At 39.7% G+C, this 26867-nt stretch overlaps 1 protein-coding gene across 2 annotated transcripts in view; it reads left to right on the forward strand.

Annotated features, from left to right (window-relative positions):
- Positions 1-26296, forward strand: part of ATP10A (ATPase phospholipid transporting 10A (putative)) — a 108395-nt gene extending 82099 nt beyond the window's left edge. For both annotated transcript variants that reach the window (XM_061377890.1, XM_061377891.1), the window contains 12 exons: positions 487-1048; positions 7261-7364; positions 7536-7662; positions 9831-10015; positions 11327-11648; positions 13697-13773; positions 17522-17647; positions 21468-21668; positions 23744-23824; positions 23912-24016; positions 24347-24534; positions 25195-26296. In XM_061377890.1, the coding sequence (XP_061233874.1) occupies positions 487-1048; positions 7261-7364; positions 7536-7662; positions 9831-10015; positions 11327-11648; positions 13697-13773; positions 17522-17647; positions 21468-21668; positions 23744-23824; positions 23912-24016; positions 24347-24534; positions 25195-25900 (2784 nt within the window). In that variant the 3' untranslated portion in view covers positions 25901-26296. The remainder of the gene's footprint in view (positions 1-486; positions 1049-7260; positions 7365-7535; positions 7663-9830; positions 10016-11326; positions 11649-13696; positions 13774-17521; positions 17648-21467; positions 21669-23743; positions 23825-23911; positions 24017-24346; positions 24535-25194) is intronic.
- Positions 26297-26867: the final 571 nt, after the last annotated feature.

Genomic DNA, 26867 nt, shown 5'->3' on the forward strand with positions numbered 1-26867 from the left:
GGAAATAATTTATTTCAATGTGTTCCTGTTGAGGATGTTGTTGACATTGATGTATTCCCATAAAACTTTTCAGATACCACACTTCTCAATTAACTTTTCTTTTTCTACTTTCACTGAACATGCACAAATGCCAGTGTTTCCTACTAATGGTAGCTTTTAGTATGCACTACTGATGGTAGTGCAACATTGATAATTTATCCATTAGTATTATCTGAAGAGATGAAAGAAGAAAAAATGGTTTTTGATACAAACATAATGTGCTTTCACATGGGTACAATTCTGTTTTGCTGTTGAGTAAGTTTGGGGTTTTTTTGCTGTTGAGTAAGTTTTGTCGATTTACTTTCCTTTCTCAAAATACAAATACCATTACTTTCTTCTCTCAAAGAAATTCTCTTTAGTTGGAGCTGCTTAGGCTGAATATCATGTCAGAATTATTGTACAGCTTTTCTTTGGGTTTTGTTCACTGGTTTATTTTCCCTTTTAAAGGTTAGAGATCGATTTGAACTAAAATCTCCAGTAAAAACTATAGAAGACTTCATACGAAGATTCACTCCAAGTCGCTTGACCTCTGGCTCTAACAGCAGTAGTTCATCTAGTCTAGCTACAAGCAAATCAATGCACAGATTTGGTTTAAGTCTGCTTTCATCTACATCTACGGATAGCACTTTATTAAAACTGGAAGAGAAGCTGGCATACTCTGCACAGATGAATAACAATGGCTACAGCTCCCAGCAAGGCAGGACAGCTGTACGGGGTGGACCTGAGGAAGGAGAACTCCGTTATGAAGCAGAGAGTCCAGATGAAGCTGCTCTTGTCTATGCAGCAAGGGCATATAACTGTTCTCTGGTTGGAAGGCTGTCTGACCAGGTATCAGTGGAGCTACCTCACCTGGGAACATTAAGCTTTGAAGTATTGCATACATTGGGCTTTGATTCCATCAGAAAGAGGATGTCAGTAGTGGTCAGACATCCTCTCACAGATGAAATAAATGTTTACACTAAAGGAGCGGATTCAGTTGTTATGGATCTTCTTCTACCCTGCTCTTCAGGTACATTTCTTACTTACCTTTGCGGCAGTGGGGAGTCAAGGGGGGGCAATTCTGCTTAACTGCTGAAAACCTCATTGTATCTTGCTGCCTTCTTCAGCAAGTAGACCTGCCTGCTTTTGTGGAGATGGGGAATAGTCGAATGGCAGCTGTCTCTTCTTTTGTAATACTTTATTACTGTTACTATTTACTGTGAGAGTGGTTGAGACACTGGAACAAGTTGCCCAGAGAAGCTGTGGGTGCCCCATTCCTGGAAGCGTTCAAGGTCAGGTTGGATGGGGCTTTGAGGAACCTGGTCTAGTGGAAGGTGCCCCTGCCCGTGGCAGAGGGGTGGGAACTAGATGATCTTTAAGGTATCTTCAATCCAAACCATTCTGTGATTCTATGATTATAGGAAATCATCTGTAAGAAATTGCACTTCATTTTGCAGCTTCTTCTCATGTTTCATTTGTGAATCTTTACATCCTTTTGCTGCACTATGTTTGTATATAAACCTGGTTTGACTATGACACTGAAGGGCACTGAAACAATCAGCCATCAAAACAGAAAGGTTGTGGCAAACAGAGAGGTGCTATTCAGATGAGAAGTCTTGTCTTCAAATACTTAGTTGACTAGCAGGGAGCAGATATATAGCTGTGAACATGTAGCTATAAACAGGGAACTTCCCTAAAGCATGAAGACTTCTCCAGCACCCAGCTGCCACATGAAACAGAAACAACTTTAAGTAGCTGATAATCTTAATCTGTTGGGTTCAAGAAGAACGCTGTAAGCTTTCAGAAGTTAGAGGAGACACACAGGTTTCAGTTCGCATGAATCATTTTGCATCTAATTTACTGGATTTTCACCATTGAATTTAATCCAGTGTTTAAAGGTTACCCCAGTATGAATGGACAGAGCCCAAAAGTGCTAGAGGTACTTCCCCATCTTTCACTAATGCATTGACTTTGCGGTTACTTTGACATTATTTGGAGTAAACAATTGTGAAAGGCTTATACTGTGTAATTTTAGTTTAATGAAATACAGAAAAATGTTGGCATTAGGTTTCTGTTTACAGCCATATAAATCAACGCTGAGCCAGAAAAATTAAGAACAACTTGTTCTTAACTCACAACAAAGTATTCATGAATAATTTTCTAGCGAAGATCTGATATCACAGAAGGTACACAGAGCATCTGTGGAAACTTGTTTCCCTCCGAAGTACTAACAGAGAATTTGTAGTACCGAGAATTTCTAATAATGTTTGGAAATGAGTTGTCAGAATGACAACCAAGCATTAATAAGGAAAGGTTAGTTTATGCCAAGCCTTAAATATTTTGTCACCATATAACAGACTACTTTGGAAGCTGCTGCGTCTGTTCACAGTAGACTCAATGGATCAAGGAATTTTCAGGCAAATTTCAGGCAGATCTAGAACCCACATAGGTAAAAACAAGGCCAGTTAGAATACCAAACAGCAGCAATATTACCAAAGGTGGTGTATGTCAGAGAAGGGAAAGTAGAGGTCCTGAAGATTGGTGTTGTCAGTGAGCAGATTCTGTATCTGGGCAAGTACAGCGATTCCACCATCTTTACAGGCAGGAAAACTGAAGGTGGCTTTGAAATTGTGCCCTTTTAAAATTTTTTTAGCACAAATTGAGTTTTAATATATTTTGCTATTGCAAGCAACGTAAAGTGCAGCCACTAGAACCTCATAAGCAGTTTCCCTTGTTTTCTAGCCTTCTGAATCACTGCTAGCTTCAGTAATTCTGTACGTTTTAGTGGATCTGTCTGGAAAACATGTGACATTTCTCTTGAGCAGCTTCACCCCTGGACCTGATCCCAAACTCGCAGTCTGTGCCTGCAGTGTTGTAATGTCAGTGGATATGTTAATTTCCAAGGGAGTATCATCTTTTTCCCATGGTGGAAAGGTATTTCCCAGGTAGAGGGAGCCTCAGAAGATTCATACCGTAGCTATTATTTATACTGTGAGAGCTGTCAGTGGTTTCATCCTGTTCTCTGGTGATGGTGGAATGTGAGTGTGAGAGGAGATATAATGCTAGGAGAGGATTCAGGCATTTATCATTTTAAGGAATTGACCAATAAGTGAATAGACAAGACAGCTTATCCTAGTGCTTGCTTTTGCTTAGTGCCGGAGGGGCATGTAAGTTGTGTACCAGTCAGGAGTGCATCTCAGGACTTTGTAGAACTTGTGCCCTTACACTGAGGGAGTAAGGCAACACTGTGTCCATAATCCCGCAACTCCAACAAACATCACATGGCATGACTGGGTCCTATCAGACAAAAAGGTCCCTGTTTTGTCCCACGACATGAGGAACAGGCCGAAATCAGAAGCAAAAGTATTATGTTGTAACTTCAGTTGTGTCTTACAGAAAATCAGAATTCACCATGAGCTTCAAAACTTTTAAGTTCCTGAATTGACTCCATTTACTCTGTCTGTGTATTTAGTTGAGGCTGTGAAACCTGATTCTTTCTGAGAGCATACAGTTATTTCCAAAAGCCTTGAAATGATCCCCAGGAGCGTATTGTTTTTACTTTATCTCAATCATCATGTTCACAAATAAGAAAATTACAGTTTGAGTCAATACCCAACTCACACAGGAACTGGGAACATAAGTCATTGAGAAAACAGTGATTGGACTGGCTTTCTGCAGCTTGTGATTGTGGAAGGAAATGAAGCAGGCAGAACACCACTATCTCTCTGTCATTCTTCTGGAGACTTACTTGCTGTTTGTCACTGACGTGGTACATGTGGTCACACTTCTCAACATAGAGACTTACATCCCAGCTGAAAAGAATCTCCACAACTGGGTTCTATCTGCGAGAGATTCCTTCCCCCCTTTTAACTTCTGAGGACAAGGTGAATCTCAGAGGAAAACTGGTGAGGAACATGAAGAGCTAGAAGGGGCATTAGCTGTCATTGGTAAGCTAGTGGATGAGGCAGATGGAGTCGTCCATGCTGGAATTAAGAATTTGCACAGAAAATGGTGTGCACATCTCTACTTGTAGATAATTACTGTCTTTGTTCATTGAAGGTGGTATTAGCATTTGACATTATGATCACTGCATCAGAGCCCATGGTATTCAGACAGATCTGAAGTGATTAACACCACTTAACCTTAAAGGGGTAGAAACAACTTTTGATGTGTTTAAGCACCTATTCAAGTTTGCACCATTTGAAATCAGCCGGTGATGGAAATAGCCACTCCCGCAGGGCAATTTAACGTGGCTTTTACAAAAAATACGGCATTTCTCTCTAGAATAGTAATGTACCACAATAAATTAGAAAGAATGCGTGCCTACTTTATTCTTCTGAAGTTAGAAGAGCTGACTCACTAATACAAAAAGCCTCCAAGAAGGTTTGCTGTATTACTTCTCCCAGAAGAAAGAAAAAGTCTTATATTACACAGCCAAGTCACGTATGCCAAAAAGATTATAATTCACAAGTAGAAAAGAAGCTAAATGAGACTGAGGTAGGCTGCCAGTTCAGTATGGTATATTTCCACTTTATGTTTCAGCTGAATCTAACTGTAAGTTGTTTTAATAGCTTCTGAAGGAACCGTGTTTGTGTCTGAGCCACAAAGTATAGTGTAAGAAAGGGCTTTCAAATTGCAAGCGGTGTTTGTGGGAATATTCTTCCAGAATAATATATCTGTATTGTCCCTTTGAGAAAATCAATAGTGATAGCATAGTTAGCTTTATAGTTATAGCATGGGTAGCTTTAATAGATGGGCAGGTGCACCAGAATATTCCTACCAGTATTCACCTCATGACCTTAATCAGAGATGGAACTGAAACAAAGGTATGCATGAAATACCACAGTCTTCTTGGAGTCCCTTAAGACCATCTGGGTATGTACACTCCCAGCTTTACAGACCTACAGATTAGGATGGTCTTCAAAGGTGAGAAAATAGCTATACCATTTGTAAAATGTGCTGATACGTGGTTGAGGTAACAGGAACAAAACCCAAAATATTGGGATTCCAAGCTCCCAGCTTCTTCCTACAGCATCAGTACTTGTATGTGTTTGTGCTGGAGCCTCTGGATGCCCAGCTAGACACTGTACTGCTGTATAAATGTCAAAGTGCTGAATGCTATGTAAGTTTATAGTCAGATGTGTGTATGTATATACATGGTTTCACATAGCAAGATCACAGTGGGTATGAATGCAAACTGGGAAAACAGGTGCCAAAATGTATAAACAGTAAGACAATTGTGTCATCTAATTTAGGTACCCATATTAAATGCATTGTATAAGGGTATAGTGCCTTTAGGTTTTCAGTATGGTAAGCTGAGCATATCCAGTAGTGAACTGAGGTCATATGTAGTAGGTCTCTTCAGGAGCTCAAACGTCTAGTCATGAGTAGCATTCACCTGACTCTGACTGATCTTTGTGCAAGTACCACTAACATAACTATTGCATTAAGCAATATTTGTAACAACTCCAGGTTCAAAATTATAGAATCACAGAATCATAGAATCATAGAATAGTTAGGGTTGGAAAGCACCTTAAGATCATCTAGTTCCAACCCCCCTGCCATGGGCAGGGACACCACATACTGAAACATATCACCCAAGGCCTCATCCAACCTGGCCTTCAACACAGCCAGGGACGGAGCATTCACAACCTCCCTGGGCAACCTATTCCAGTGCCTCACCACCCTAACAGGAAAGAATTTCCTCCTTATATCCAATCTAAACTTCCCCTGTTTAAGTTTTAACCCATTACCCCTTGTCCTGTCACTACAGTCCCTAATGAAGAGTCCATCCCCAGCATCACTATAGGCCCCCTTCAGATACTGGAAGGCTGCTATGAGGTCTCCACGCGGCCTTCTCTTCTCCAGGCTGAACAGCCCCAACTTTCTCAGCCTGTCTTCATACAGGAGGTGCTCCAGTCCCCTGATCATCCTTGTGGCCCTCCTCTGGACTTGTTCCAACAGTTCCATGTCCTTTTTATGTTGAGAACACCAGAAGTGTACACAATACTCCAAGTGAGGTCTCACAAGAGCAGAGTAGCGGGGCAGGATCACCTCCTTGGACCTGCTGGTCACACTCCTTTTGATGCAGCCCAGGATACGGTTGGCTTTCTGGGCTGCAAGCGCACACTGCTGGCTCATGTTCATTTTCTCATCGACCAGCACCCCCAAGTCCTTCTCCGCAGGGCTGCTCTGAATCTCTTCCTTGCCCTGAAATGATTCTACACCCCTAAAACCATGCAGACTTTAAGAGAAAAAAATAAAAATACATCAGGATGTAGGAAAATGTGCCATAAGTTACAGGGCATTCTCATTCAGTGGTTCAAATCTAAAAACTTACCAGCTTGTACTAACCCTGCAATTTATATTATTTAAGTTTACATAAACCTGTATTGACGGTAGATGATCTAAAAGATGCAGACCACCTGTTTTTAACTTTTGAAGACATCATTTTAGGTAACGAGGTGGAACAGATTGTATTACTGTGAATTCATTACTCTTTTTGATCATTGTGTGAGCAATGTGAGCCAGTCCCAGCTACAGAGAGAAAAGGATCAGCTGCTCAGGCCTGATTTTGATTTCTTACACATGGCTTTAAGTGAAGAATAAAGCTAAGTGAAAGTTATGTGGCTTCCTTCAAGGCAGAATCTAGCTGTGAGATCTGTAGAAGTGCTCTTCTGAATGAAAACACACTCAGACCCAAAACTTTTTGCTTTGACTCAGATCGATAGGTACTATCAGTACAGCAGTAACAGAATGACCTTTATACACCTAGATGTACAAAATGACGCACTGTTTCTGGTTCTTTAGAGATATTAACCTTGGTGGAAAACTAAGTGCTATTTTTAAGTGTCATTTTTTGCATGTGATGAGATGTAAGGAAGCGTTTGCTAGTAGTGTATTTGAAATTATACTTCCTGACAATTATGATTTGCTGTGAAAATTATAATGATTTCTTAATTTATTCAGAGCAAATAAATACTTAAGGAGTGAGGTAATAAAGGTCTTTCTAGCATATATTCACAATGACTTTTGAAGAGAGAAAAGACAGAACAAAAAGAAAAGGTGTTTTTTTCTAAATGGAATGTTTTACTTGAGTTTCGCAGGAGACATCAGTAGCTCTTTAAAAGTATCAGTTATAAAGTGCTGTTACAGTGAGTACTGTAGACAAGGTTTTATTCTCTGAGTCCATTCAACTGCAGTTATTTCTTAATCACTGATTTCTTTTTTATTCCTATGTAGATGACCCTCGGGGCAGACATCAAAAAAAAATCCAAAGCAAAACTCAGAATTACCTTAATCTGTATGCTGCAGATGGACTGCGGACCCTCTGTATTGCAAAAAGAGTAAGTAAAAGAAGACTCTTAGGTTGCTCTTAAGGAGAGTCTTGACAAAGATCACTGAAGGCAGTTATTAATTTATTGCTCTTGATTCATAACTTCTTTTTCATTTTATTCAGTAAAGTATGAATGCCTCTGCATCACATTGACTGTACCCTCACATACTCTTTTTAATAGGTTCTTAGCAAGGAAGAGTATGCCTGTTGGTTAAAAAGTCATTTAGAAGCAGAATCCTCTGTTGAAAATCGTGAGGAACGTCTGTTTCAGTCAGCACTGCGGATAGAGAAGAATCTGCATCTGCTAGGTAATGAAATGAGAGCTGGACATGAGATTAAAATGTGTTAAAAAAATCTGAGAGCTTGGCTATGAAATCCATTCTTTCCCTTAAATGGTTTCTGACAGTATAGAAATTGGCTTCTTTTGGACTTTGTCATGGCTGTCATGTGGAGCACCACAAAGGAAGGGATATAATTAACATAACAGACGCCCTGTTTTCCTTGCTCCTGGCATCATTTTATCGCTAGTGAAATGTGTGTAGTAGTACCAGGGATGAATTAGAATCAATATCATAAATGGGAACTGACCCTTGAAACAGGAGGAGGACTTGGCCCCAAACTGACTACAGAATTTTGTTATCTTAGTGACACTTCAGCGTGTCAGAGATTTGCATGACTCCAGGGGCATTCATAAAGCAATGCTCATAAACTGCATTTGTGAGAACTCTCACACATCGCGTTCAGCACATGCACTCAGGGCCTGTGTATTCTGTGGAAGGGGATTGCATTACTTCCTAATGATGCAGTTGAAATCAGTGTATGCAAGATGTATTCCAAGAACTAAGTCATACTCTTCATCTGCTGTGTTGAGATGTTGAATGCACTGAGATTCTAAAATGTATATATATATATATTCACTATTACTCCAAGTATCCAACTGCTGTCTCTGGCAAAGAAACCGGGACAGCCATAACACTGTTGAAGATAATGGCTTTCACAATTGCCAACATGCCTGTCTCCGGGAGATGAGATCCAGCTCACCCAGCTTCTCATGTATTTACTACAGATCTCTAAGGTTCCTCACATAACCAGTGGAGAGACAGAAGAAGAAAGTGGAGTTCATTCGGTCTGTCCTAGATACCTGCTTTAGGATTAAATGAATCATGCCCTTGAAGTGTCTGTTTCTGTCCTCTGACTTGAAGGGCAGCATGAGGTGACTAATCTGGACCACAGCAGTCAGGAAGATCCCACCATGGTTGTGCCTGTTGGCTCTGGCTGCACTCTGGGGAATGAGGGAGAAGGAATTGAAGAAATTGAACTGCCAGACAAATAAGTAAGCTCTGGCCAGTAGTAAACTACCTGTTCAGTCATTCCCCAAGAACCTTATACTGTGGTTTGTATCTTCCAATGATCAGTTATGAGTAGGTTGTGGGAATGAAAGAGTGAGTCTGGAACAGGAATGTCTTCTCTTTTTTCTGGATAGTAATATCTCTCCCAACATTGCCCTAAGAATGTGTTTCTGCCAACATGACTGATGGTCAGACTTCAGGTGGACTTCTACTGCTAAAGTGTTTTCTTCAAGGAACAACCATAGGAGTAATACATAGCTGATAAAAGTTTATTTTGCTTTTCCTGCTGTTCCAGGTAACTTGCATGTCTGTCATCTCCTCATTCCGTAGTAGTGAGGACTTACATTTTCTCACATCCAAGCCTCTCAGAAACATAGTGGAGCACTGATGGCACTGAACTTGATCCTGAGCAGCTTTTGCTACAGTATTTGAAAATCTTGTTTCTGTCAATTGATCTATGAAAGCATAGGAAAGATACTTAGAAACAGGTATAAAGATACATTGGAAGCACGAAAAAGCCACATTTTACTTTCATATCATGGCCAACAGATTTATGATTTATTCTCTGCTATATCTCGTTTGGCAACCAACGTCTTTCTGCAAGAGCAAAAAGTGGCAACAAGTCAGGAAAAAGTTTATGTCTGCAGCCTAATGTGCTGTTGCCAAGCTCCAGTCCTGCCATCCTTCACCTTCTAATGGGAGAAATCTGTAGTGACCCAGCCTCTTCTGGTTGAGGAAAGGCAGTTAAGACCCTTAAGAACTGAAATCTAGAAACAACAGTATATTCTCTAACAACATTCTGAAGAAATGGTGAAGAGGAGAGAGAGAATAAGCAAAGATGCAACCTTTGTGAACCTCTGAGACTACAAATGATGTCATAGTGCTTCTGAAGTTTTGAATTCTGGATTTGGTGTTGACTGTTGATGAAGATGTTTACCCCACCTACTTCCCACTTCTCTTTCTTAATACCCCCAAAAAGCTGCCCAAATCTTGCAACCATTGGTAGTTCAGCTATTTCCAGTAAAGGTACTTGCTGGGGCTTTTTAGAAAAATGCAAACTTAACAATTTCAGGTGAACCCTAAGTGTTTATTTAATGGGGAATGTTTTGCTTTTTCTATGTGCTTAGGTGCAACTGGCATTGAAGACCGTTTACAGGATGGTGTTCCAGAAACCATTGCAAACTTGCGTAAAGCTGGGTTGCAGATTTGGGTTCTTACTGGAGACAAGCAAGAAACAGCTGTTAATATTGCATATGCCTGCAAGCTACTGGATCATGATGAAGAAATCATCACTTTGAATGCTGAATCACCAGTAAGCAGATCTGATACAGAAGTTTACTTGTGAACTAGCTTTGCTTTATTTTCAACTTGTACAATTAAAAGTTTGATGGCTTTCCTCTTTTTTGTGGATTTTTTTTTGTTTGTTTCCTTCTTTTCCTGCTTTGTAATTTTCAGGTACGACATGTCTTTGAATACTTTTCAGTGATGCATGTTTCTAACTCATAGTGTCATGTATCCTAAACTTACTGAAGACATGTGTAACAGACATGTAACTGTGTGTAGTCGTCTCCAACATGAAGTAAAATATGCCATAGCAGCATTAATGCTTTCCTTCAGTATGCATTCTCAAAATATCCCTGGTTTTGCTTATTGGCACTAATGGGTCTCCAAAAGCAACCTGTTGGGAATTTGTGCTTTATTTTTAACTGCTGAAATGTAGTCTTTAGATAACTTAGTCATTCGTGTTTTCTCAGGTGGCTTTTTCTCTGGAGATAGAAGCAATACTTAAATTTTGATGCTAACACTGAGAATCAGCAAGCCACATCTACAGTAATGTCTTGCTTCCTAACAGACCTTTTCTAATTCTTCTGAATTACTGGTCTTTCCTGTGCTCAACTTTGTAAGCACAGTCACAAAGAGTTTACTGGTACGGTCTAATATACAAGGAGCCAGACTGATAGTGCTGTCGTCCCTTAATGGGATGATAAAATTAGACTTCAGATCAGCAGAGAGAGGTAGGCCAGCAGTATCCAGCTCCATATTCTTTTGAAAAGGAAGCAAAGATAACAGCATTTTCCATTCTTGAATGTATCAACTGAACTGGTAAATTTATTTTCCATGTTCTTTATTTTTTGCCACGCTTACTTGTAAGACCATTAGCATTTCATTTCAAATGTTCATCTATTCTTAATAACATCTTCTAGTTGAGTATGGCTAGGTGAGAGAATTCAGCTTAAATAACCTTTAATTGGCCTTTAACAATGCATAACTACTTGATCTGAGTTGTAGGCGTATGCATGGTGTTCATCACCATACTTAACTTGGTACTGATACTGATTGTATCATTTCCCAGCACTGTTATTCTGAGAACGAGCTAAAAGAATTTAGTTTAGCATATAATACTGCATGCTAAAAAGGAATTAGATTTTAAATCTTTCAGGTCCTCATTGCTGCAGGAATTGAGTGTTTAGGGCAAATAGAAAATTATTAGAAATTAAAACTTTAACAGTGCAGCAAATATAACACATTCCCCATATTTCTTTTGCCTAAATATACAGCAAACGAAAACATTTGAATACATGTTCTTTTCGCTCAAGTGTATTTATTTTGAATTTTTTTTCAGGAGACATGTGCTGTCTTGCTGGAACAGTGTCTGCAATGTGTAGAGTCTAAGTTTTCAAACAACATGATAGACGAAGCTACTGGAAACATGACTGTTGGGTTCACCCCTCTCTATCCACCCTCTTCCCCTGTGCTTTCCAGCTTGGGCCTAGTGATCGATGGAAGGACTCTAGCTTATGCCCTGGAACCCACACTAGAAGATAAATTTCTTGCACTAGCCAAGCGGTGCCGTTCAGTACTGTGTTGTCGCTCTACTCCACTCCAAAAGAGCATGGTAGTGAAACTAGTCAGAGACAAACTCAAAGCAATGACCTTGGCAATAGGTAAATATCTCAGTTTAAATTAGCCTGCCTTGATGTATACTGTGCCTTGAGAACTTTGATTTTTTGACTTGTGATAGGACCCTTCCAGCTGCCTCACAAGTCAGATAGCTTTCCAGTTTTGTCTGAAAATGTGTCCAACAGCTCTTAACATATTTATTCAAAACCAAGATAGAACTCTGGAGTAGTATTTGGGATTTCTTCCTACAGAAGTTAGGCAATCAGGACCCAGGTGTGCTATGAGTTTTTGGCATGTCCAAACCCAGCTGTGAAGAATTGGGTTATTTGGTGCCATGCACACCCCTCCTTTGCAGTTGCTGTATTGCACAGAAGAAGTTTGTGCTCAGTGTTGTTTCATCTAATCATATTTAAACTCAAAGTTCTGTGGTTTTAATCATAAGTTGACCATACAGCTTAGGATATGACTTGGCCTTGTCAGCATAAAGAATGGATTTACAACTGACATCATTCCAGTGCTTACACTTCTTCCCAGCTAATAGCTCAGTTGGTGGAGGGGAGATTTTGTCAGTTACCATGTCTTAAATCTGGCACCATGTTCCATGTTTTCATGATTTTTGTGTAAGAAAAGTCAACCAGCTCTTCTCAAATTTAGGCTTGTGCTGCATTAGAAGATATGATTGCAGCATGTACTGTCACAAACACACTAGCTTTCATCTGCTTGTCTTAGTTAATCATAGCAGGAACATGTGGGTTGGACCCCGTGAGAAGCTCTAAGTACATATAATAATTGCCAGACTCCTGTGACATCCACATCACCAAATATGTACTGATGATAATACTACTCATGCTCACTATATTATATCTAGCTCAAGTGTGCCCCCCTCATACTGAATTTATATTTTTGGCAGACTAACTGTGCACATAATCATTTGCATATGTTGTCAAAAACGTCTCTCTGGTTAATTTGAATTATCCAGAATGCTTAAAAACACCAGTGGAGACTGGGCAGCTTGTGCTCTCAATCTTCCTGACCCTTTTCAAGGCCAGATTGGACAGAGCCTTGGGCAATATAGTCTAGTGTGAGGCATCCTTGCCCGTGGCAGGAGGGCTGGAACTAGATAATCCTAAGGTCCTTTCCAGCCCAAACCATTCTGTGATTCTGTGTTCTTGAACCTGGGGGTTGAACTTTAGCTCTTGTTCTCATTTAAAAGCCTAGCTGTGTACATCCTTCCTTTTAACCAGCAGGAGCTAACTCGGGGTTGTGTCACACAGTCACAAAGACATCAGCTTTGTCAGGTGAGCAGATACCACTGGTATATGTGCCAACAGCAGAGAAACTGGAGTGAGATGTGAATCAGCCACTGAATTTTAAAACCAAGTGTCTTTTCATCAGCTGATACCGTTTCATTTTCTACTAGCACACTGGCTGTAAATTTAAGAGATTAAGAAGTAGGTACGTGTTCCATTCTGGTGTCCTTTCTATGGCACGTCACTTGTGGTACCATGATGGGAAGCAGAGCAAGGGGTGGTGACTATGCAACCATTGCAGTTAAATCTGATAGGTGGCGAGTGTATTAAAGATCTCAGACTGGTCAACCCAAGTCAATAATTCATCTACTTTTTTACTTTATTGTATTTTTATTGTGTAGACATTACTGGCTTTAGGCCTCCTTGCAAATTTCAGTCTTAGTCACACCTCATTGCAGGAGAGAGTTAATCAGGAAGCAGTATTGGGAAGCTCATTCTTAGCCTTCTAGTGTTTTAGTTTTTCTGCATTTCAGGACTGATATTTGAATTTTAGGTCTTACTGAAAACAGAGGGATTTGCTTTTTTTTTACTTTTCCATGATTTAACAAAAAAAAAAAGGTCTACAAAGATCAGAATGTCTTGGCAATTTTGTCAGGCTTTTAACCTTATATTACAAAGATGGATCCTTTCCTACCCCACATTGCCTTTACTATACTCACCCAACAGTTAGTACTTGCTATACTCAGTCAACACTCAGTAGCAAATGGTATTCCTTTGCTTAGCTGCTGCTAACTGTTCCTGGTCTACTTAGTGATAACATAACTCTATCTTGTCATCTTCAGGTGATGGTGCTAACGATGTCAGCATGATACAAGTGGCAGATGTTGGTGTGGGGATATCTGGGCAAGAAGGCATGCAGGTAATGTTGCTCGTTCTCTAAAATGCACTCCCATGAAAGGGTGAAACCGGCATTCCCCATATGTCAGCTTGACCAAGCTGCCTTTGGGTAGCCAGCACAAAAAAAAAGGAAAAGCAGCAAGCTGTTCTCAGGAGTGCCAGTTGCACATTGTGAGGATGATGTCAGCCTGAGTTTGAGCTTCTGTTAGTTCTCAGATCTGTGGTAAGTTTAAACATGTTACCTTCTCAAAAAATTCAACTTACCATATCCCTTTAAGCAATATGTTTTAAGAAATCATTTATGAACTACTGGCTTAGAGGAGGAAAAACCCTCAGCTGGGCATTATTCAGGAAATAAAGGTTCACTTTATTCTGGCTTTTATTCTCCTCTCTCCTGTACTGCTTGGGTATGCTTCTCCTGGGGAGTAGCTGCACAAGCCCATCAAGCTCATACGGCATGTTTGCATGGTGTCGTGGTGACCCTTAGCCCAGTCACACACAAAACTCCCTCAGCTTTTTCAGACAGCAGAACACTGAAGAAAGAGAAAATTGCAGCCCTTTGCAGAACCACTGCTCCCAACACACTGTTCCAAGTCTTGGTTTTCTCCCCATTTCCTGCCCCAGGGAACAGCAAGATAGGGGGACTTGCCCTGTCATCTTTTGAATGTGTTCAGCCTGTGTATTTATCACAGGCTGAACACATTCAAAAGATGACAGGGCAAGTGCACATGTAGGGTGTATTACCTACTGCATTACCTATTCCCTCTGTCTCTTCTAGTGCAGTTCAGTTGCAGTGTTAGCACTGGATGTGCAGGAAGACGCAGAGAATGGATACCTCATTTCCATAACCTGCCTTGCATTTGGGCTGGGTGCAGACTGATTACATGAGAAAATAAAGTAGCTGAGTATATGTCAAAGTTCTTGAGAGAAGGGGGGAAGTGTTTCCATCCTGAGGACCTGAGCAGATGAGCATGATCCTTAACTTAGTTACCGGTGGGTGGTTCTCTGACCCACATTACATTTTTTGCAACACTGGCTGGATGTTTTGCTCAAAAGGGAAGAAGAGCCTCCTTCACACAGTGCACAAGTTGGCTATGGAATTCTATTCCATGGGATTTCATGAATGCTGTAATTTATTTGGGTCAATACACAAATTTATGAAACAGAAATTTAACTCAGCTATGAACTTGGATGTCAACTTTGTGCATTTCTGACATGCACATCACCAGAAGCTAGGACAGTACTCTGGAGAAAAGTCAGTAGCTGTTTTTCTTCTTTATTCATATACTCTTCTGAAAGCATCCTGTCTTGGCTGCAATTGAAGAATGGATAGTAGGGAAGACAGGCTTCAGATTGACCCAGCAGAACTATTACTCTTGTTCTTCTTGTAATCACCCAGTGGGTTCAAAGTAGTCTCCAGGGCAAATGGATGTCCCTCCATGCTCTTCAGACAGACAGATTTCAGGCTGCAATCCATTAAAAATGTTTCTTTAAACATCTTAGCAGCTGTAAATTAGACTAGAAAGAAGCTACCACAAAAATATTCAGATATTCATTGTGTGTATGGCATCCCAGCTATAGATCCTGTGAGTCTGACTTTAATGGCTGATGAGGGCAGAAGAAAAGGAAATCTTGGATTAAGCTGATACCGAGTGTATTTGTTATTCCACAGCCTTTACCAGGCTCCAAACACTTTGCATAACTTTTGCAACATCATTCTGCAGGCAGTCTAGGCTCCAGAGAGTCCAAAGGAGATTGTTTTAGTGGGTACCCTCCAAGCCTGCCAATTCGAAGAAGCCTGCCCCCAAATCCTTGGGTCTTATCCTGTCATGAACTTACCAGCTCCTATCTCTATGTATTAATTCAGATCGCTTTTTTTTCCCTCATGAAGACATATAGTGCTTGTAGCATTTTTTTTTAACTCCTCTCGCCATTATGCCACTTCCAGTTACACACTTACAATAATCAGTCTTCAAATGCCCCTGGCTTTTGTGGTATATTTAAATCTGACAGTTATTTGCTCATTAACCCATTAAACTACCTGTTTTTTTCTAAATGAAATTTCACCAGACTGGAAAATGTTTATAGATGATTTCCTTTACTGCAAAGTCCCAAGGAACCATGCAGGCCTCCTTACTATAAACAACTGTCAGAATCTTACACATGCAGGTACTCAGAAGGCGTTGAGCATTTAGATGTCTGAAACAGCAATACTCTCTGATTTATTTTCTTTCCACAATCTATAGAAGCATGTGGAGCATGAATCACTTTTTCCTGTGAAAAAGCTGGAAGAAAAAATAAAAATGTGAAAATCAAGGGGATATTTTGAGAGGAAATAAACATGCAAATGTAATTGGATAGCACTGTCTTCCTCACTGTGTTCCTCACTGTAATAAAAATGGAATAAAAAAGAAAAAAAAACCTGACACTTTTCACAGTATGTTGTGAAGTACTATGTTAGAAGCACAAATGAAAAGAAGCTAACAGTTTTGTTTTGACATGGGAATAGGCTGAGATGGGGTGGAGGACAAGGAAGCAGACGTAGCACAGCTCTCTTCTCCTCAAACTACAAGAAAGCTGTATGTCTGCAAGACAAATCAGACTGTTCTGTGCAGAGAGGTTATAATAAGTGTATTATACACTATATACCTGAGAAATTCCAGAATGTGTCTATGTATTACAAAATGTCCTACTGCTTAAATTACAATCATTACTACACCTTCTCTTGCATACTGTTTTAGAGTTTGTTTTAATAGTGTATGCTTTTAATGGTTTACCAAGAAAGGGAATTAAGAAAAATTAAAAGGAAAGATGACTCTCATTTGAAAATACAACCAAGATATACCCTGCAGAGTGTGAGGAAATTGTTGCCCCTTTGGAGGTTTCTCACCTTTTCCTTTCAGTTTCCTGAACTGTGAGATGAAAGGTGATATTAAAACATAAAATTAAACGTAAAATAATGTTCAAATGAAACCTTAGTGTGATGCTAGAGATAAGCAGAATAGTGAAATAATTGTGATAGAGCCGTAATTTACAAGAAGTTCTCATCTAGAGGTACAGTACCCTGCATTCTAGTCAGAAGTAGAGAGAAACTGGGTGATTCATTTTGTCAGTGTGATTTGGCAGTCTGCACAGTCCCAGAGGAGTCTCATCCAGTGTGATTTTTCATAGCCAGTTTTAGGAAACATGCGATTTGAAAGATTAAAATCCCTCAAAATACTGACACCTCAGGAAAGCTGAGTAAACTTTATAAGCCAGGATTGCAAATGTAATTAAAGCTAATATTTTTATTGGTTTGTATTTTAAAGTGCAGTATTTATGGTGCAACCTCTTAATTGTACTTTTCTCATTTTATTCTCTGGAAATTCATTTTGCCCTGTTAAGTACCTTGTAGTTTTTGCAGAGAAAGATATTACAGCCACCAAGATGTTCACACGTGGGCCCTGAGCCTTCATGCTTATGCAGCTGAATTGCCAGCCATTTTCCCACCTCTCATTTTTTGCTGCTGCTTGTCACCATCTGGAATGTAGGGTGTAATCTCCTTTGGCCAACGACCAAGTTGCATTGCATGTTCTGCCAAGCTGATGTGTTTGCTCATGGGTATTCCAAATCAATGCAGCAGTTGCTGCATTTCAGATGCACTGTAATGGATTTCATTCTTCATCAGTACAATTTCCATTGACTGTATGAGTTGAGAAGATTACTAGATTCACTGTTGGTGTTCAAAGTGATGCTTTACAACAATGATTCCAACTTTCCTTTCATTAAAGGCAGTGATGGCGAGTGACTTTGCAATCCCAAGGTTCCGGCATTTGGAGAAACTCTTGCTTGTTCATGGTCACTGGTGTTATTCCCGACTTGCCAACATGGTGCTGTATTTCTTCTACAAAAATGCAGTAAGTGTTTGACTTGGCAGCTTTATGCCACCACATGTTTCCATGGTTTATTTTGTGCTAAGTGAGCATTAGGTCAGCTTTCAAATGGTTTGTAAATAAGCTGCAAAGAAATGTGCAGAGTTGAAAGACAGCTGGCTGCCATTTGCAGAAATACAAGACTCACTCCATAACAGCTACAGTGTGCTGCTGAATGTGCAAATTAGGTAACAGAAATAACAAATCTGCTTTAGAAAAGTTTCTTTATAGAGCAGTTTTGCAGAATTCAGCTGGCTAGACACAGGCGTCTGTGATGCCAAAGCCATCCAGCATTGGTCCAAAGTAGCAACTCAGTGTGTTTTTTCATCCTGACTGTATCTTGTTGCTTTTGAATCACGGTACATATTCCCTAGTGACTTGAGATCATTTGAGTCCTCTTTATGTCTCAGATACAGATGGAGAAGGTTTTTTCTTGATTTATCTCACTCCCAATTAACCAAAAGAGTTCATTAGAAAGGAAGAACACTATGTTAAAGAACAGACTACAGGTCTGTGTTTCCTCCCTAGTGTATGAAACGGGGAGTTAGTCCAGTACTGGGCACTGAGCCATCAGTAGCTTGACTCCTTGGCCCTAACAAAGGCCCTTTGCATTGATCTTGGAGTACAAAGATGATTGATTGAAAACTGCCTAACAAGACAAGTGAGAATTCCATACACTAGGTAGGAGTCACTGGCAGGCACGCAGGTATGCTCACTTGCAAGACCTACAAATCACCTTGGGAGCAATGGATATGAAGAAGCAAATGAAAAGGAAAGCCAAAGCTTTCAGACTTGTGTTTTCTTCAGAGGGCAGTTTGTGAACTGTGAGCTGGAGACTGGATTTTATCCTTAATATCAGAAAAAAAACAGCTTTTATATTTTTAAAAGCTGCTTTTCAAATTTAATCTAATTCTCTCTTTTTTTTTTAATCAGTGGCAACTTCTTAATGCAAGTTCTTCTTGGTCTGACTGATTCCCATCTGATCTTAGTCTGAAGTTTCATATTTTATCAGGAGAAGACCATCATTTGCTCAAACTTTTGAACATCATAGGAGTACCTGAGGGAGCTAAAGAATTAATAAAGTGTCTGTGTTAACACAAGCATGTTAAAATACCTTCTGTGGCCTGATGAGAAACTGCATGCAAGCACCCTTCCAGGCATAAAAGAAAAAAGGGACTTGGATGTCTGAACTGCTGCCTGAGCCTAAAATAGCAAGCAGATTTAAATAATGCTGCACTGAGTGGAGAGCCACCTGTTGAAGCACAGCAGTAAAATCTGCTCTGGTGTTCAAATGGCTGAATTTTAAGGCATTAAGGCCTGAGTGATGTTGAACATCTGTACTCCCACCCCTAGAGCCATGCATTTCCAAGATACCCTTTAGCTTGACAGTATTGGATCTGAACTTCCAAGAAGTGTGTACAGATCCATCTTACATTGAAATACTGATAACAAAAAGAAGTAATACACGTCAGGCATTCCAGCAATCAGCAGCCAAAGATTATTTTTATACATCTACATTTTAGTTCAGCTGTTGTAAAATCTTCCCTTTCTTTTGGTACAACTTCCCTTGATTACGAGTACTATTTCTCATGCCATTTTGAGTAAGACATTTTCAGAAGCTGCTGCCTCAAGGCAGCAGAATATAACTGAAGAAAATTCTTTGTGTTGGCTCTGCTTCGGCAGCCGTAAGAGCTTTCTGAGCAATTCTTGTTGCTACTGACTCCAAAACTGTAGAGAGGTATCCAGCATATAGACATGAATATGTCTGACATAGTGTCTGCCCTTAAGGAAAGAATATTCCAGAAATGAAAGATGTGAGCACCTGATCCTTTTGAAAGGAGACTATTCTGGATGATTCTTTGCAGAGAGTCAAGATAGCTACACTGCAAATGTTCTGCAAGCTTTCTGTTTCCTCAGATGGTTTTTTTTCCCCATTTGCTTATATTATGAAATTTTCCGTTCACCACTAGGACCTGTTTAACTCAAAGTTTAAACTCCAAATTGCTGCAAAAGCCATTTGGAAACTCAGTTGACTTATCCAAGGAGATGTTTGGCTTGGTGAAGATAAAAAAATACAAGTGAAATATAAGCTAAAACATAGCATGACTGGGAATATCTTAGCTTGATGAAAAGGGATTTCATGTAAAGAAAATTCTACCTGCAGAAGAATGCACTGCTTCTTACCCTTTATACATTATCTCTGCAAGACAGCACTGGACATCTTTTGATATATACTTCATTGACTGAGAAATTCTGCCTGGACTCACATTCACAAAGCAGTCTCATCTGGGGAAAAGAAGGAAACCTTTTGTATTTAAAATCTAATTCAGTTTTTATGTAAATTTGCTTGACTTTTTCAGGAGGGAAATGCGCAGAAGCAAAAGGGAACATTATATTTGAAATTAAATTAAACACTTGTTTAATCCAAAATAAAACTTCAGAGGCAGAGGGAAATCTGATTTAAGCTTGGCTACTGAAATGTCATTTATCTGTACAGCTTTCTTTGACAACACTGCTGAGACCCATATGAGAGGGGTAGGAGAATTTTCAGCTATTTTCATCAAACTGCCCATTTTTGTCAGAGCCAGACTGTTCCCAATACAGGTTAATTTTAGCAAGGCTCTAGAGAGGAAAATTTATTAGGTCCAGATTAGCTGGATTTTGTCTATTTCAAAGGAGTAAGAGAAAAGTATCTAAATTCACATATTTATTGCAATTCTATTTTGAGAAAAGACTCAGGAAGTTTTGTTGGGTTTTGGATGTGGAAAGGAAATAAATTTCAAAATCTGTTCACTTTTGCAATTAAAGTTGCTGTCTCCCAGCCAGTTGTACTGCAGAGGGTGAGCTCTGGTAACTCACTCTCTGCTGTGGCCAGAGGAAGTTAAAACTGGGGAGAACCTCAAGGGACAGTTGCCAGGGGTTTTTATTGTTCCCTTCGTCTTGGTGTTAGTCACTTTACGAAGAGCAAGAAAAACTGCAGGTTTAGGAGGACCAAGCCTAGGAATTTATTTCCCTAGGAAGCTGCCCATCTTTTTCTCTGCCTCAAATCCACCCTCACCAGATGAGATAAGCACCTCTTCTGAGTCCTAAAAACCTCTGGTTTCTCCATGCTGCAGAGACTGTAGAATTGTGTGCTTTGTCCTTTTCTGGGTGATTCCAACCTGACTATGTGAGCAATCCCACTGCAGCTGTGTGTACAGCTGATTTCTTTATACAGCCAAAGAGTAAAGGAGATGAAGGGTTCTTAACAGCACTGCTGATTTACCTCATTTCAGAGCACAGAGACAGAACAGTTGTGACAAATCTGCTACACCTTACAGTTTCACTTCCCTTGCTGCTGCTAGTCTCATGTTGGTCTTGCAAAAAGGCTCTGCATTTACCTATTGCAGACCATCAGAGCCTCCCAAAATACCTCAAGCCAGTAGAGGATATTACTATGGAGAAGCTTACTCTTACGATAGTAATGTTAGTGCTGTGACATCAGTACTCGGATACCTAGAGATCGGTGATGGTTGGGAGAGCTTTTTATGGCTAGAACTGAAAGTTAATTTTGTGTGAAGGCATCCCTGACACCTGAGAGCTGAGGTTCCAGCAGTAGAAAGACTGGAGGTGTGCCAAATATTTGTAGTCTAGCTAAGCAGCAGGAATAGTAAGTTAAAGACTAGGTATCCTTAGAAGGATTACTCATGTGTTTAACATTCATAGGTAAGTCCTTGCAGAACTGGAATCAGAATGGTTTCAGAATACAATTAAATGATGTTTCTGCTTATGTTGCATATTTACATCATTGCTTTTTCTGTTTTAGATGTTTGTGGCCCTTCTCTTCTGGTACCAGTTCTACTGCGGGTTCTCTGGCTCATCAATGGTTGATCAATGGTATCTCATCTTCTTTAATTTACTCTTCTCTTCTCTTCCACAACTGATTACTGGTGTGCTGGATAAGGACGTGCCAGCTGAAGTGTTAATTGCTGTGCCTCAGCTTTATAAAAGTGGCCAAAATATGGAGGTAAACACTTCTTGCTTTTCATAATCTTTTTCCTAAATGTCTTTAGTTTCAATTGAAAACCAACCCTGTTCCCAAAGGGTGGATGACTGATAGCAACAGGCTGAGAAGTCGCTGTTACTGTTTTGTGGTATTTTTCATCGGAGTCAAAGTATCTAAATGCCAGAAGCGCATTTAAAAGAAAAAGAAACACAAAAAAACCCCAGCTGTATTTTGAAATAATGGGAGAGAAGTCTGCATGCTCTAAGGCTCACAAATAACCACAGAAGTGAAACAGATTATACCTTGTAGATTAAGGGAAGACTTTTGTAGAATAACCTCAGAATATTTACGCAAGGACCCCAGCCCTTTACAGTCAGAAGAGAAAAATGGCTTTAGGAGTAGGCACAGAGGTCAATAGATTCTGAGGGAGATAGTCACCAGCAGATGACAGATTAAGCTGAGATGTCTGTTGAAAATACCTTGTTCCCATCTGCTTGAATTGTACAATGAAAACAGAAGGAATTGCAAGAGGGATTTGAGCCAAACCATTTTTGGTAATTACAACTACAGTGTACTGTGAGAAAATCTTTCTGCTTGGCAAAACTATCCATTTTTGAGACACTGCTTCCAAGGTGAAAGCCTTTCTTAAAAGTATCTGACATTGTGCCCTCTGAGAGGAGACAGTGAATGGGTTTGGCTTCTAACTGTATTCTAACCTGCATTTGGTACCCCACACATCTAGTGACATTGCTGGACACTGTCCTGGAAAGGTGAAAGGAGAATTTTAGTGTAACTTATTGTTAGTGTTTTAGACAAAATTATCTCTTTTTCACCCAGATGTTGTTTTCCGTTTTCTGCATTTCTTATGTTCTAGTACATGCCACTTTAAAGATCTGTAACAGTAATACCTTCCTTTCTTGCACATTTTTAAGGTGATAGAAATCTTGTAATGGCTTAAGCTTGTTGGATAGTTGGGTCAGCCTGTCTTCAGCAGGCAATCTGAGGATAGAAGTCTCCCAGGTTCACAGTACGATTATTTCTCATAGGCAAGCCCATGGACCATTTTAAGTTTGTCTGAAATCTAGTAAGCATATACTCTGAAGTTACCTAAAAAAGGCATTTTAAAAACTGTCCAAAAATCCTGCTTCAGGCAGGATGCCTTTCAAAAAGATATCACTGATTCAAGCCTATAGAGCTTTAGAGTAATTCAGATGGCTCTGGAGGCCATCTGATCTAGACCCGTGGCCAAAGCAGCTTCAGCTAGATGAAGTTTTGAATGTTTCTAACAATGGAGATCCCAGTGTCTCTCTGAACAACCTGTTCCAGGCCTTAACCGCATGATATTTCAGTAGGCAAAAGAACATCATAATTCTTTCTAAGCATCTTTCAATTCCTATTTTTAGGCTGCAGTGATATTTTCCATAGAGAAAAGGAGCTCTGATGAACCCAGTGGTTGAAGATGTAGCCTATAAACCAAAATTAAATAAATGTTTTGCTATTTACTATTTTTCCTTATATCTAGGTCTTTTATATGACCAGTGATGCCCTTGTAATTGCACATTTCTTTAAACCAAAATGTTAGTTAATATTTTTTCATAACAAGCAATTTTGTGTACACACAGATACATATATATGTATGGTTTATATACATATTTATAACATTTATACATTGCTGCGTTAGTTATTGCTAAAGATCGTTGTGGGTATTCTTTTCTAAGTATGTGTGCATTTTCTGTTTTCTCTCTCTTGAGAAGAAATACCCTGTGCTTTTACATACATGATGAAAAACCCATTTATTCACGTGTTTACACCTAAGAGCAGCTTGTGAAATCAGCGATTTTAACTGTAGTGCATAAAGTTGAGCACCTTCATAAATGTTTGCTGGCCTGAGGGTCAGATTTAAATTACACCTTCTGCCAGAGAAAAAAGCAAGTGATTTTCAGATAGGCTCTTCATACTTGATCCCCAAGGGGAACTGATGGGCAAAGTTGTGAAGCTGTTTGTACAAGGAATTGGAATATCCCCCTCAAATACCTCTCCCAGCAAACTGCATTTTTATTAGGCTCTGATTTTCTTGTATTTTTTTAATGTCACAGGAGTACCAACCACACATGTTTTGGATGAACATGATTGATGCTATGTATCAAAGCCTGGTTTGCTTCTTCATCCCCTATTTTGTAAGTGTTTGGTTTAAGCCATTCTATTTCGAGCATTTTGGGAACTGGCAACATAACTTGAGCTAAATTCTGTCTCCTCCTTTACAGGCTTACTATGATTCGGAGGTGGATATCTTCTCCTGGGGTACTCCTATCACTACAATAGCTCTTTTTACCATCATCTCGCATCTGGCTATTGAAACCAAAACTTGGGTAAGGTGCCCACAGTCTACATAGAAAATCACTGGCATATATGTCATTTGTTTCTTAGTGCTGTTCTTCAAAAACAGAAGATGGTAGTTTTGTTTCCTCAGCGTGTTCTGTTTTTAGCAATCATTTTAAGCAAACATGAAAAAGGTTTTAAACTGTGATCTGCAAACAGCTTAGTAGCATTGTATCTGTAATTAGATTTTTTGAAAATAGAAGGCTCTGAACTGTTTGCTGTGCATGGATTTTGCTCCAGGCATTAAGAAGTTTTAATTCAGAATCAGCAAATTTCTCAGAATACAAAAAATGATTATTCTGTTGGGTTTTTTGTTCTAGACTTTTCTCCACTGGTCATCTTGCATCTTCAGTATCCTCTTATTTTTCTTTGTGGCTCTGGTTTACAATGCTTCCTGCCCAGTATGTCATCCTCCATCCAATCCCTACTGGACTATGGAAAGGCTGATGGGAGACCCTATGTTCTATTTCACTTGCATTATATCACCTGTCATAGCATTGCTGCCCAGGTATTGTGTCTTCTTTCATGTTTTTTTCATATATGAAAGTAATTTATACATGTTATGGGGAAGACAAGAAACATTCCTTTTTTCAGTCCCCCTCTTTTTTTCTTCCTTACCAGCCAAGTCAGGTTTTTTTCAGTGGCTGATTATGTGAATTCAGGTTGTTTAACCTCTCCTGTGCTTCTGACCACAGGAAGAGACACATATAGCTCCTGGCCATAGGCCAATTGTAGACTGTTGGTCAAACCTCCTGGCCATGCAGAGGTTTAGTATCCTGTGAGGTTTCCTGTGCTGCTTCTTTATTCAACCCATTCCCCCATAACATGCACAGTACAGAAATTCTGATAGCAGGTTGTTGACTTACTTGCCTACTTCTGGATGTAGAGGGCATGCTCTGCAGACTGATCCCCATTGATTTTTCGTCAGGAAAGATGAAAGACTGCAATCACAAGGTGGATCACTGGCTAAATGTACAGATTTATTATGCTGCTTGTTATTAATCAAAATATTAGCACAACATTCAGAGCTTTTCATTTGCAAGATTTCTTGTGTAAAAGGCACATTAAAAACTCCCTTATTTTCCTGTGTTGTCCTTTTGTCTTGGATATTTTCTCCTAGATACTTACTTCCTTCAGTTCTTTTCATGTGCACATTCTCCTCTTGCAGATTTCTGTACAGAACCCTTCAGGGAACACTCTTCCCAACCCAGCTTCAGCTTGGACGCCAGCTGAGTAAACTGTCCCCAGAGATTCGCACCCAGCTTCTGACCAAGTTGAATGTAAATGAAACAGTATGTCAGACACAACCCTTTGCAGTCAGCTTCTCACCAAGCCTTCGCTCAAACACTAGTGATTTTTATAAGGCTTACAACCAAAGCACACCTTTGTCAGCATGTCTTCAAACAAGCGAGTCACTCTTCCAAGAGTACCCAAAGGCGGAACATACAACTGATCAGACTGTGGCTGCCTCTCCCCAGGGTTCTGTGTTGTATGGGGAAAATAAATTCCCCTCATCATCAGGTAATCTAGAAAGGTCCATGGGATTTCATGAAGTTAGACACAGCACTTCAGACGTGGAGTCATTGCCTGTTGGAGCAACATTCCCATGGAGCTCAGCAGTCAACCAAGCAGATTTCAGTTTGCTGAAGTGGATCACATCAACTCCGTTGTTCAGTCGCATTGGGACTGTTTTACAGGTGTCATCGAGCAGTTTACAAAATGAAACGCAGGACAGTATGCGTGTGCTTGGCTCTTCTTTGCATGTGGACTTCAAAGGCTTAAAAGAACAGAGCTCAAATAACTTGCAGGACAAAATGAAAGGGTCCTCATCTGATCTTTGTAAAAGTGACAATTCTGAGACCACCTTTTTATGACATGGGCCTTAAATATATTTATATATTTTCTATTTGCACACGTTTATAATGATATTATTTGTTTCCAAAGATGAAACAGAAAACCAAAGGTACAGAAGGATTATTTAAGAATGTTTAAATACAGTATATTGAAATAAGAGCTTTAAATATAAAAAGAAACCCTTGAAAGTTCCATTTATATTGTTTTATTTTTTCATCTCATTTTGTAAGGAAATGCTGTCTTTTTATTTTTCAGATGCTTCTCTTTTATTCTGACACATACTGTAAAGGCAAAGGACCTATCTACCATATACAAAAGGAATAGATTCAGCAATAATTACTGATATCATCATAGACCATTCAGTTACCAAGGAGGAAAAAACATGATAATAAATAGGCACTGTATTCCATCCATCATCTGCTTGCCAAGGTGTTTTGTCACTGGATCAAACTATTAGGCAAGACTATCAAATCATTATACACGTCTCTGTAAATGTTAACAGTATCTTACCATCACATTAATAATACTGGTATTTTATAAGTGACACCATATTTTGATATTGCAGCCATAGCATTTTATGTGTCATGATAAAACAATAAATAAATGACCATCCATATTGCAAAGTGAATTCCCAGTCTGGCATTAATAGTAATTCAACCCTTCACTTCAGAGTAGCTCATATTTGGCCAGTCACAGCATTACATCAGGCTGATCTATTTCTGAAGTAAAGCTGCTGCTTGTTTGTGAGGAGTGATTTGGTGACAAAGAGCTGATGCATTGTGTCCACTGTAGAGTGTGAGCAGGGAGGGTCTGTGATCTTCTATGCTGGAGCAGTACCACAAGTAGGCTGGTTTTGCTGAAGTCAGTCCTTGATAGTGGTGGGGCAGAGCACAGTCAGGGTGGAGTTTTGTAGGCACATTCACTGCTGTTTCAGCCAGGTTAAATCAAGTCCCTGGTGATCAGGAAGGGGCATGACCAGCTGTGAGG

The sequence above is a fragment of the Neopsephotus bourkii genome, unplaced genomic scaffold, assembly GCF_033783945.1.
Source record: "Neopsephotus bourkii isolate Nb327-2 ecotype Australia unplaced genomic scaffold, CSIRO-AGI_Nbou_v1 NB_1760, whole genome shotgun sequence".
Classification (NCBI taxonomy): domain Eukaryota; kingdom Metazoa; phylum Chordata; class Aves; order Psittaciformes; family Psittacidae; genus Neopsephotus; species Neopsephotus bourkii.